This window comes from Bombus impatiens, unplaced genomic scaffold (assembly GCF_000188095.3).
Source record: "Bombus impatiens unplaced genomic scaffold, BIMP_2.2 scf_0208, whole genome shotgun sequence".
NCBI classification, from domain to species: Eukaryota; Metazoa; Arthropoda; class Insecta; order Hymenoptera; family Apidae; genus Bombus; species Bombus impatiens.
The window spans coordinates 161,139-174,318 of record NT_176627.1 but is presented as its reverse complement, the minus strand read 5'-3'; the positions used below and the strand labels follow the sequence as shown (position 1 = coordinate 174,318).

The window sequence follows — 13,180 nt, the reverse complement described above, 5'->3', positions numbered from 1 at the left end:
GACAAGGTTACTATTAATATTTCTGTTTTAGTGTACTAAGCTCCCAACCTTTGGTTATTGGATCTCCAAGTACCTGCGGTGCATTTGCTATAAACGTATAAGTTACCGTAACGATACTCAGTGACCATGAGCAAACGAAACCATGTAAATTCCCTAAGCTGTCAAAACGCCATCTATCAAATACAATATCGCTTGCACCCTACTTCCATCCTCCTGAAATTGGTTGTGGAAGGAAGGAACAAAGCCATTTTTTCCTCCTATTCGTCGTTAGAATCTATAAAACATACAAGGCAGTCCGAACGACTCGAACGGTTGAAATTTCTTATGTTAGAATCATCTGTACATCGAACTGATAGAACACTCGCGCAAGATAGTTTATACAGAATAATTACACACAACGTGAGGCACGATTACAGGACAGCTCCTAGTATTCTGTAAATATTTCTATTAAATGGTCAACCACATACAGTGTTTTTTTCGAACGAGGGTGGCCTTCGAACCACTTAGTTCTTAGTCGGCACAAACACACACACACACGTGCAAACATCAACAAAGCTGGAACGATTTACATCGCAAGTAGCAATAAAACACTAATGAAATTAATTACGGCAAAAACAGAAGAAAATCGTTATGGTTCTTTAAAAAAAATCAGATAGCATCAAAAACTTATGTCGCATGTCAAGTATCGATAGAAAAATCTGAATAAGACAATCTATATATTTGTCCGAATTATCACTGTATTGTTATTCCCCGCATCAAAGTTTGATTTACTTTTGAGGCCGATGCATGCACTTCTGGATTTATTGTAGAAAAATTTCGATAAAATAGATGGTAATGCGGCGGAATATAACGTAATACGTGAAATACGTGCTTGTTTCTAATTCCTTTTATGCCCATGTTTTGAGTACATCGGATTCTGAACAACATCATGCAAATTTAATCACCTGCCTTTGGCACCTTTGGGACTTTATGCTTATCTCCTAAAATAAAAAACCATACTGCAGAGTTCTTTTATAACGAATCGTTTTAAAGTTTTCATCTTCATAATTAAATAAATTTTGTTCGTTATCAAGTAGATATTTGAATGCACTACCAGGAAAAAGATGATTGCCTAATAACAAAGAAGGTATATTTTCATTTCTTTCACTCGTTTGAAATAAATAAATACGTATATAAAACAGCATACAATTACTTTTTAAATGACAAACGACAAGGCATGAACTTGACGCAACATTAAACCGACCTACGAGAAAGTAATTTCCATTTTCGTTGTTAGATTATTTTCGTTACGCAATACATACAGTGTCTTTAAAAGGCATATTATAATAATATAGTAGCTATGTATATTTTTTCTAGTACAACACAGCTAACAAAAAAATATTTATCTATACGATAAGGTTAGACTGAACTCATGTCGATAACACGTTTATGGTAAACATCATTCATAAGCTGTTTGGTTAGTTTCTCGTTGAATCTTGTGCCGAATACTCGAAAACTGAACTTTACCTACGAAAATATTATACCTTGTTTGCAGTGCTATACTTTTCGAATACATGTGATGTTTCGTGATATAGTTAGTTGTTTATATGACCATCGTGCATGATAATATTGTATAATGACAGAATTCAATGATAACTATCAATTCTCTTAACGTACTGTGATATAAGCATTTTTACAATGAGTATTTTTACTTCATTGCAGAAGTTTGTTATCTGTGTTAGTGCAGGTTGTTTATCTTACAGTAAAAATATTCGATGACAATAAGAAATCAATATTTACCTTATATTTTTATTTTCTTACATGTGATGCAGGGAAACGATGTTTTTCTCGAGTCGGTTTCATCGGTTTGGGCAACATGGGTGGTCACATGGCGAGAAATATTCTACGAAACGTAAATTATTCATTATTATATTTATGCAAATTCGTAATTTTGTGAAAAATAAGCGAAACGAAGAAATAAGGCATAAATGGAAAATGGCTTTACCTATTAAATTATGTAACAAGTAATTATATAACAATTACGAAACTTTACTATAGATATTTCCTACATTTTTTCTGTATTATGTTCATTTACAAAAGAAAAATCCACTTGAAAAAGCTGAAATTTTCCATATATGCATACTTGCAATCAAATAATGTTTTTCTAAAGATTCATTTAAAATCGAATGTATTGATTTATATCATGTTACAGGGTCACAAACTAGTTGTCTTTGATGTGAACGAATCAGCTGTGTCGAATTTGACAGAGGTAGGTGCTGACAGAGCTTCGGATCCTACTGAAGTGGTAAAAGACGTCGAAGTAGTCGTTTCGATGTTGCCATCTAATCAAGATGTTCTGGACGTTTATAACATTAAAAATGGTTTATTGAGGTAAATAAGTATCCTCCTCTCAATTTATCAAGCGTATTATCTTTAAAAAAGAAATACCCGAGTCTCTTTTTTCTCTTTTCGTACTTTCAGTTCAGCAAAAAGAGACACTCTGCTGATCGACAGCAGCACAATAGATCCGTTTGTATCTCAAATCTTGGCGAAGGAGGCTGAAAAAATGAGCGTTAATTTTATAGACAGTCCAGTATCTGGAGGTAATTCTAAATAGATCGTGAAATTCATATGCATTAATAAAAGTTTCAAAGTGCACGAGGAAACAGGACAGAGTATATGAAAAGTGAATAACGTATATAAATCAGCATGGAGTAAATCTACACTTCTGAATCGATGAAAATTTGAAAGAAAAGTTCGTGGAAAATTGAATTTGGGTATGATTTTTAAGATCAAAATTTTTTTATTGCAACGTTCTTCGTTCATCGTAAGGAACAAAAGTCTCCAAGGAACCACGAGTCGCAAGCGACTCCGTTCACCTGGAAAAAAATAATAAAGTATTAATAATTCTTAAGCTGGTTTTATCCACAACGTGTTTACACTCTACAGTTAGATGCAGAGAAAATAGTACCTATTGTTGCACATAGATGCTCCACATCTACCATTATAGAGTATATCCCACATCTTTCTTTCTTGCTTGCGTCCTTTTTGCTTTTTCTCTTTCTATCTATTTAAACGACTTGAAATTCGCGTTCTATACTATATTTCTGTCAAGTTTCTGCCCAAGATTACATATTAATAAAACACATTCAATCGGATGTTATAACTGTTTAATAGACGTAATCTGTTTACTTGAACTATAAACAATTTCTTGTCTCGAAAATAAAATCTACTACCGTACATAAAAATTGGAAATCTAGGCAACTTGTATTATTTATACTGTGAGCGAAATCTATCTAGAAAAATCCTTTATGTATACATGCGACTTAAAACATGATTGAATAATGTGACCAGCGAGGTACAATAGTAAAAAGTTAGATGTGGTTATAGATGATCGAATATACTCATGGACGATGCGAAGATATGTTTGAGCACGTGTTAATGTCATTTCGTTTAACTCCAATTAGGTATAAACGCAGCTAAGGATGGAACGTTAACATTCATGGTTGGAGGTTCTAAGGAAAATTTCGAACTTGCCAAGCCTCTTTTAAAATCCATGGGATCTAAGATTATTCATTGTGGAAACGTGGGTATGGGCCAAGCAGCAAAATTGTGTAATAACATGCTTTTGGCTATTAGCATGATCGGTACAGCTGAAGCATTTAATCTCGGACAAAAGTAACTCGCACAGTTTGTATTTCATACTACACTATAAATATAACTGTTTCATTTGGTTATTGTATTTTAGGTTAGGTTTAGATCCCAAGGTGTTAGCTAATATTGTGAACTCTAGCTCCGGCAGATGTTGGTCTTCCGAGTTGTATAATCCTGTTCCAGGTATCCTCGACAATGTTCCAAGCTCTAAAAATTACGAGGTACTTAATTACGTTGCATTTCTTTTATTTTGTTAAGATTTGCTTTATTGGTGTATTTAATGGATTTAATTTTAGGGTGGTTTTGGAGTGACTTTAATGGCCAAGGATTTAGGATTGGCGCAGGTTGCCGCGGCTAAGGTAGAAGCAAGTATTCCTTTTGGATCCTTGGCTCATCAAATTTATAGAGCAATTATCGCTCAAGGATTTACAAAGAAAGATTTCAGTTTCGTTTATCAGTTTCTTAAAGGTCAGCAACAACTTTAATTCTAGAAATCTAATGATGTAACTAATTTATTACTATTAAGTGTATATTCTAATAAATGATTTTATAATCTTTTATACGTAATTAGACATATTTGAAATGTAGTATTGGATTTTCTTTATCTTAAACTTTGAAACGTGTTGTGATATGGTAGCATAGAGTGCGCTACAAGACGGAACAGTAACGAAGTGTCGGTAACAAATCGAGAATAATGAATTAAAAGATTACAGATTAATGTTATATGTAAATATATCATAGTATATATAATAATAAATAGGATGTGACATAAAGTAGAAGCGAATTGTTTCAGATTAGTGTTTTTTTACAAACGTATTAGTTTTCTACTATACCGACTTTGTCACGCTGATATTTATATACGTCACGTTTTAAAATTACTCATATTTATAGTGCAAACGCAGATAATCGTGTTAAAATTATCATACGTATTCCTTGATTACTTACATTCAATTCTAGCCATACGAAAATTAAATTACTGATAGACGTAAATAGCACACGTTGTTACATTGACTAGCGCAGTATGTTAAACCACTTACTAGTTTAAAACTTTCCCAATTGAATTAAACGTATCTATTATAGCATCATTAAATATCCAATTATTGCATATTATCTATTAAAACGTCACACAAAAAAGATACTTCAAAGTAAAAAAATTTAATCTGAGAAAGTAATTCTAAACCTAAATTATCAAGATATTTTCGACTTGCTCTACCTTACCAACACATTGCATTCGAGATAGCTACGCTTGAAATGATATTTATAACCAACATTTCGAAGAATAATAAAATCAGTATCTCACTTGTTCGTAATTAAAGTCTTCCAAATAAATAATTTCTTGCAGAAAAGATTTTGGAAAGATTTGATATATATAAATATTTCGTTATCGTTTTGATTAGCGTGGTACACCACCATTACTGTCAGTCAAGAAGTTTTTGTAGCTAGACGAGAACAAGAGGGCAGTGTAGTTTGGTGCGGCTCTGTGGCACCCGTGTAGTTCGAGGTTTTCTGCTGGTGTGCATTTTCTTAATCGTGGCGGTTGTCGTCGAGAAAATTCGTAAACAATCTCAAATCGTGTACGTGCTCTGTCTCTGATTTTCTGCGATCGTCCCGATACGAAAGACCGCGCGGATGTGTCGTTAGTGTTACACGTGTTTTTACGTTCGCGCAGTGTTTCGTGAAGACAAGAGAGGCCAAGATACATACGTACGCGGAACTGCGGCTGTGAAGGAGAGAAAGAGAAGAAAGACGACGAAGAAACGAAGGAAGAAGTAGAAGATGAGCAAGACGTGCGCCCGCTGCGAGAAAACGGTCTACCCGATCGAGGAGCTCAAGTGCCTCGACAAGGTACGTTTTTGTTGTGTTTGTCTGGTGAATTTTCGAAGATCTTACTATGTTTTCTCTCATCTGTAGATTGCGGATATTCATGCAAATTCATATTTTTATGAATATAATTTAAAAAATGGAACTTAAATTTAGAGATTTATTCTATCCACTAAAAATTATAACGAGTATTATATCTTCGATATTTACATATTTATCCATATTTTGTGTATTCTGTGTATTTTTGCACCATCAGATGTTTCATAAATACATAAAAGTCCGCAGTCTATTCATCTGTATGTAGTAACAAATGTTTCAACCAAATTTATTCTCTCATGAAATGAAAATAGGTTATAGAATTACATTTGTATTATCTTTATTTGATTTAATGCAATAAACACGAGCTAAATTATTGGTTTACTGTTACTCGAACGACAGAAGTGGTCTTATACTGTCTCTTCAAAGTTTCCCGGAAAGATTTACGATTTTCGTGCGGTGCGATTATTTCCAACCCAATACGCATGCGAATTTAATAAGTAAAGCGAACTTTGTTTTTGCACTTTGGAAACTAATAATCTTTATATAAAGAATCTCTAATACGCGATAAGATTTTTTTGTATAGACAACGTATTATCTACAGTCTAGATTCTAGATTGTAGATTATTGTCTGTAAAAGAACTACACGAGCCTCTTTGTTTTCTTTGCGCCTCGAAAACGTTCCGCTCTTGGTTTATACATATCTCCTTCAAGAATGATCCCGCTGTGAACGGATAGCGTGGAACGGCTCGGAACTTTTTGCAACAGATCGTAGGATGTACCGTTCTCGTTTAGTTCCGCTTACTGAGGCGTGCTGTTCCATTCGGCATAATTGTCTGTGTCGTTCTGTCCGTCCACGCCAGCGTACAACATATTCTCTGTTCTCCCTTCCATCGAATCTACCAACATTTTTCTGACGAAGATGCTGCTTCTTTATAGTACGTTTGTAGTTCTTAGTTCATTTTCATCGAAACCATTATCATCAACTTACGCATGCTTATTCGAATAGACGATTAATTGAGATATGCGTAGTCATTTTCCAGAGGATGTGACATACAAGGAAATTAGTTAGTTCCTAGTGGATATTTTAGTTTGGTATATACCGTATGTTGAAAATTGTAGTAATATCAGAGAGGTGATGAGATTTTATGATTCAAAATACAACGAAAAGCCATAATAACAAGTTGATACTGGATGTTTCGTTTTATATATGAAAACTTATCGAATGTATACGTTCTAACTTGCTAGAGGTTTTAACATAAACCTCTCTTATGTTTTTTCGCATACACAGAGTACAATGTCAGGACTTATTTATCAATACCTCCTTACTAATTTATTTTTAAGATTTAGGAATGAACACAACGAACGTAATAAACATTTTGAGGTTAGTTTATCATTTTAGTTTAGATACAGATGTTATGTGATGGCCGTGTAAATGAGCAACATTTTCAACAAAATCTTAAGTAATATAATAAATTACTAGGTAATTTAAATTCATTTGTATTTTTTTTGATTTTCAAAAGCATTTCTCTCGAAGATGAAGCCGCTCTACAAAATAATTTTCCCATTCTTGATTTTCATCTTATATTGTGTGACAGAATCGCGTCTCTGGGGACAGTTCAACTAACTCGTAGCGAGGCAATGTCGTTAATAGGGTTGTTTCGACGGAAGCGTCACGACAGTGCACACAATGTGGCATAGAAAACTGCACGTGCCAAGCGTGTTGCTATCGACGCGGTAACTAATGATTTCGTGTGAATTGCACGTGTTTATTGGTATTAACCCTTTCGTTATTTCGTACATTGTATTTGTGGAATAGTTGAACATATCGCGACTTTCAGTCGCTTAATCGTCTTCAATAAGATTATAGACGTTGAAATAACGTATAGCAGTTACAATTTATTTAACGTACACTGCTGTGCACATAGGATCGCGTTAACGAGGCTTAAATCGTGTAGGCGGTACTCTGCGCCGGAAAGCGAACCCGGAGCTGGATGCAGAGGCTCGGACCTCCTAAATTTGGACGTATCGAAACGCGCGATCTCTTCACGTTGGTTTTCTAAATTCACTTCCTACGTCCTTCTCCTGCTCTCCTCTAAGTTCATGTATTTTTAGCCCCTTCTCTGGGTCACGACTAGATTACTCAGCCATTAACCTTTCTAAAGGATAGACAGAAATTTGAAAATGCTTACAATCCGACTGTTTTTAATTTTATTAAATACAATGTGTGTTAAACTTTAGGACGTTACGATTTACAGCTCTAATTTTTCCTTAATTTAACTCACTTATGTCTAACATTTAGTATTTATATACATATGTGTATGATACACGGTATACATATGTATGTGGCTCAAAATTATGATTTTTGATCAGTTTTACTGTCTCAGTTTCACTGTCGACTAATATACATAAGCATTCTTATGAGTGAAATGAATACCAAACCAGTCAAAATAACTGGTAGCAAATTTTTTACTTTTTCAATTATTAAAATCGTACAAGCTTTAACACATCGTTGACCGGATATTTCATACAAAAACTGATTCGCGCCACAGGCTATTTTATAAAAAACTAACAATTTAATTTTGTGCATGAAGATACGAGTTTATTCGTGATCGGTCAACATTGTGTTATATGGAAACTTATATATATATATATATATATACTTTATGTACGAAGGCAAACCACTAGAATCGGATCTACCCGCGAATAATTATTTCTTTGTAAAATTACAGTCTGTTACCGCGCTCGCTGATTTTTCCTTTCTCCGCGTGCGCACGCGCATATCTTGCCTTCTCGTTATTCGTAGCCTGTACGTTCTTGTGAATAGCGTGTATAGAAGCACCTTCCTCTCTTTCTCTCTCTCTTTCTCTCTCTCTCGCGCGCGCTCTTCTTTTGTATCTTCGCTCCTTCTTCATCTTGATTCAGTGGTCTCCATCTGTGAAGAAACCTCGAGTACGGAGGACAACGTGCGCGGATCAAAGCGAGTAGCGAGAGCGTTGCATCGTCGAGGAAGACGAATTTAGCGCACGAAGAACAATTAACGCGTGCTGCGTCCCTCTAATCAGAAGAAATTTAAATTACTTCTAAAAGGACGTTGTCTTTTTGTAACGTAGTTGTCTGCAATTAAGAAACAAAACGGTCGTTAAATATGACTATATGATGGAAAAACGACAATGGGGCAATTTTTCCTTTTAGAAATATTCAACTTTATTTGATGTTCTCTGTTTGCAATTTGAACTTCGAGTTATGTAACTAATCCTTCGTAATGAAATAGCGAAATTATTGTTAAGTATAATTCTATAAGATACAAATGATAACGAAAGAATTTTCTTTTTATTAATTCAAAAAGTAGCTTGTTGTACTCTCCACAATCTCAAATTCGTGTTATACCTATAAATTACATTATTGTACTTTTTTGCAATGAGTTCTTCCATAATGGAATAAACAAAACGATCGTGTTATGTGTAATTTTATAATAGAATAACGGATTTATTTTCTTCGTTCAAATTTATTTATTGTATTCCTCGAAATTTCAAATTGGCGCCATGGAACTAATGATGACAGTGATAGGGGGAATGAAAGCATTCAGTGAGGACGGGGCATGTGTGGCCTATATACGTATCTGTAATTTGTCCATACAGACTCTTACACCGCTTATTAACAAGTTTATGTATGGAAAAATCTCTCTCTCTCTCTCTGTATGTAATTTAACATTTTTTTTTATCATTGCTTAGTCCGCGCCTTTCGGCTTTGGACGAACTTTCGGTTTTACATCTTTTATACCTATTTCGCTTCTTATACAGGGTGATTGGCAACTGGTGGTACAAGCGGAAAGGGGGTGATTCTAGGCGAAAAAAGAAGTCGAAAATATAGAATAAACATTTTTCGTTCGAGGCTTTGTTTTCGAGAAAATCGACTTTGAATTTTCGATCGGTACGCGTGCACTTTATCGCGCCTCGTTATAACGGATCTCACTGTAGATTGTTGTCTCGATGGAAAAATTAAAAAAAATGTTTATTCTATATTTTCGGCTTCTTTTTTCGCGTAGAATCGTAGACGCGTTTTTCGCGTGAGATCCGTTATAACGTACCGTACGCGTACCGAGCGAAAATTCAAAGTCGATTTTCTCGAAAACAAAGCCTCGAACGAAAAATTTGTATTCTATATTTTCAACTTCTTTTTTCGCCTAGAATCACCCCCTTATAAATTAATTCTAAATTATTCTAAAAACTAAAAACTAATGACTAAAAAACTATTGCAAATTTGGGCTTTTGCCTCCTTGCTGTGCTTCCTTCTTGTCGTTCCTCCCCGTCGTGCATTGCCCTTCTCTTCTCTATTATTAATCTAATATTATAAATATATATAATATTAGATTGCAAAAGAATATCTACTTTGTAAGGTGGAAAAGAACGCAAAAGGATATAAAAATTGGCTGTTTCTTATTGTTTTCTAATTCGTAGTGGCAAAGTATTTGACCGATCTCGTTTATATTATGTATTTTTAGATCGCGATCCATAGATCGCTCTTTATTCCACGCGCACGTTATACGAATTTTTTCGTTGTATCGGATACTTTCACTGGGCTTGAAGCGCGTTCACAGTGTTTGTTCTATTTTTGCACGTTCGATCGTATATGTGGCGCGGTTATGGTGCAGCGCCGGATTCAAATAGTGTCTTGTTTCAATTTACACTACCCGCATCTGCGTACGGCCAGACATACGCATCCTGGTGTAGAAGCAATTAATTCTCGTCCCATTAACCGAGAAGGAACCGCTAGCTGCTTTTTTCACCACCCTCGGCATTGTTGATCCTCCTCCTCTCTGTTTTCTTCCCCCCTCCCCCTCCCCGTTACTTCTTTCTTTTTTCAAAAACACGCGCTATGATTAAATTAAGGCGTGGTCGAGGGCGAAGAGCGAACTTTTATCGTCTTCGCTTCCATGGAAATTGAACACGTTTGTTGTCATTTTGAATTTTTATCTTCGTAACTTTCAATTTTGGAGCATTCAAACTTATAAACTTTATCATTTGCAAATTTTCTCATTCTCAATTCATCAAACTTTCAATCTTGTACACTTTTTAATTTATAAATTTCACAGCTGATAAATTTTCAAATTGCATCGATAACAGTTCGAAGTTAGAATGAAATTTCACATATTCAAACGCTCACCTTTGCTTTGAATGCCACTCGAATACGAAAGATCACCGAAACGAAAAATGGAAATGTCACGATAGCTCGGCAACAAATCCGAAACGATCATCTATCATACGACTATAGTAACGTGCTATGTGATCCTCAGGAATAACGTAGTTTAGTGAAATTATAATCGAATTCCAGGCTGAGGCTACTCGGTTGCGTGGGCCTGGCACACGGTTGCAACAGGTGGGAGTCATTCCCAACCTGTTGCGCCTACATCGCTTCAAAAATACATTGATTCGAGCCGAGCGTACGAACGTTTGCGCTCCGCTTGAGAGTCGAACCACAAATATTTGCTCGAATGTCTTTTACGTGATTCCATCGAGAAGAATATTTTTCATAGTTGAGAATATCCATGATCTCCACTTTGAAATTAGTCGAACGATATTCCTAATGATAAATAGCGAGGGCGTTAATCGATCAAACAAGAATCGTCGATTAAATAACATAAGAATAAATAATCATTAAAAAAAAAAAATAATTATCTAAAAATGTCAAAAAACTCGATTAATTATGTATTTCCAAGAATTTAAAATGATTGATAATCGACGAAAAATTACGTTATCTGTAGATAAAAATTTTATCTAAATTTCGAAGAATTTATTCTTGTTGAACAAAGAGAATTGTATTGGATAATAGAATGATCTGAGGTAATATCATGGGATGCACGATGTGATCTAGAAGAATGAGCCTTTTACTTTCCTGCATCCCCGGTTTCAGCCGTTAGAAATTTCTGTTATGCCAGCGATGCGACACGGCATCCGGTTGTTTCCCACCGGTTGTTGCGAAAACGCGAATAATTATTCTACGTGCGCGAGTAACATCTACTAGATACCTTTTAGTAGGAAAAAATCGAGAACCTCCTCGTTGCATTTCAATTCTCCGACGAGCTGCAACATACTAATTTATCACCACAAACCTGTATCCTCGGCGACATTTCTATAAATCTAAAACCACAAACTATTTCCCTTGCAAAGCAAGGAAAAAACTAGCCGATAGAACTACCAACTCTGACGCCAGTTTCTACTTTCAACATTGCATTTTTATTCCTGACGAATCAACATCCTTGCCATTTGCAAGCGTAGCGAAACAAATCAAGTTGTATTCGTTCAAATTTCACCGCAAAATAATTTATACCTCCTTACAAAAACGTTTCAAGTATGGAATTATGTTTGCAATGATTCAAATTTCCCGCCACTTATATACATTCGAAGCAGTTCAAATTCGTTTAAATTGCATCTCTAGATATAGATTAATCCCTGGTTTATGTATTAGCTTGTTCGAAAAGTTTCTTTTGTTTTATAAGGAAATAATAGACGCACAATGTTTTTTTGTTTTATATTAGTTTATTGAATTAAGCACGAGCATAATAATAGAAATATAACGAAATGGATCAATTCAATAAAATAATATAAAACAGAAATTGTTCTTCATCTATTATCACTTTATGAAACGAAAGAAACTTTTCGGACAACCTAATAGATTAGGGACTAATGCTACATAGATTATTTAACTTATATAGATTAATTTTTAAACTTAATATTCTTACTTGAATTTCTTCAACTTATTTTTTCTTATCTTCTACATTAATTTTAACATAAACTTCGAACTATTTTTCCACGTCAAGAAATACTATCTTCATCCCTGGCAAGTCATTCAACATTAAATTTCATTCGATTTTGATTAAACTACTTCTATTCCGCAAGTTTTCATCGATCAGGAATAATAAAATAATGTACACCGATGAAATATGTACAACGTTTGATATTTAGAAGGTTAGAAAGGTCATACGGGATCATTTGGCTGTCATTGTCCGCGGAGAAGCGATTCGGCCGCGCCAACTTTCACTTTCAACGACGAAACGTCGCGCGATGCGATTCCATCGTGATAGTGTGATACGATTCCTTGCCTCTATGCGGTCGATTTAATTTCGCACGCCGCGCTTTCTTCCCGAGTAGGGAAGCATCCTTATACGGAAAAACCGCGCTGGTTATTCAACGTGCACGATTACACGACCGATTGTTACCATCCTCTGCTTCTGTTCCTTGTAATTGTGTAACATATGAGCGATCGTGGCTCGTACGAAAGCGAAATTCCTGCGATTTTTTACTTCCAATGTTGACAAAACTGACGTTTTATAGGTAAGCTATGGATATATACAGGGTAGTTGGTAACTGGTGTTACAAGCGGTAAGGGGGTGATGCTAGGTGAAAAAAGAAGTCGAAAATATAGAATAAACATTTTTCGTTCGAGGCTTTGTTTTCGAGAAAATCGACTTTGAATTTTCGGTCGGTACGCGTGCACTTCATCGCGCCTCGTTATAACAGATCTCACTGTAGATCATTGTCTCGATGGAAAAATTAAAAAAAAAATTTTAAAAAATTTTTATTCTATATTTTCGGCTCCTTTTTTCGCGTAGAAGCATAGACGCGTTTTTCGCGTGAGATCCGTTATAACGTACCGTACGCGTACCGAGCAAAAATTCAAAGACGATTTT

The 13,180-nt window shown here is 35.1% G+C and overlaps 2 protein-coding genes across 5 annotated transcripts in view; both read left to right on the top strand.

Annotated features, from left to right (window-relative positions):
* The first annotated feature begins 266 nt into the window (after positions 1–266).
* On the top strand, positions 267–4,218 carry LOC100748925 (3-hydroxyisobutyrate dehydrogenase, mitochondrial). Of its 3 annotated transcripts, none has more exons than XM_024366291.2 (7): positions 267–434; positions 1,812–1,891; positions 2,192–2,370; positions 2,461–2,582; positions 3,447–3,657; positions 3,728–3,854; positions 3,930–4,218. In XM_024366291.2, exons 2-7 carry the CDS (start codon positions 1,856–1,858, stop codon positions 4,116–4,118), a joined length of 864 nt encoding a protein of 287 aa, XP_024222059.1. In that variant the 5' UTR covers positions 267–434; positions 1,812–1,855; the 3' UTR covers positions 4,119–4,218. The 3 variants fall into 3 exon arrangements, with proteins under 3 accessions (XP_024222059.1, XP_003487971.1, XP_024222058.1); XM_003487923.4 differs by lacking the exon at positions 267–434 and adding an exon at positions 1,437–1,726; XM_024366290.2 differs by lacking the exon at positions 267–434 and adding an exon at positions 1,441–1,716.
* An 848-nt stretch (positions 4,219–5,066) lies between these two features.
* The window catches only part of LOC100749044 (LIM and SH3 domain protein Lasp), a 42,971-nt gene continuing 34,857 nt past the window's right edge, over positions 5,067–13,180 (top strand). Inside the window, exon 1 of one of the 2 annotated variants that reach the window (XM_003487925.4) lies at positions 5,067–5,478. In XM_003487925.4, coding sequence (XP_003487973.1) covers positions 5,410–5,478 — 69 coding nt within the window. In that variant the 5' untranslated portion in view covers positions 5,067–5,409. The remainder of the gene's footprint in view (positions 5,479–13,180) is intronic. The other variant, XM_003487924.4, reaches the window with a different exon arrangement.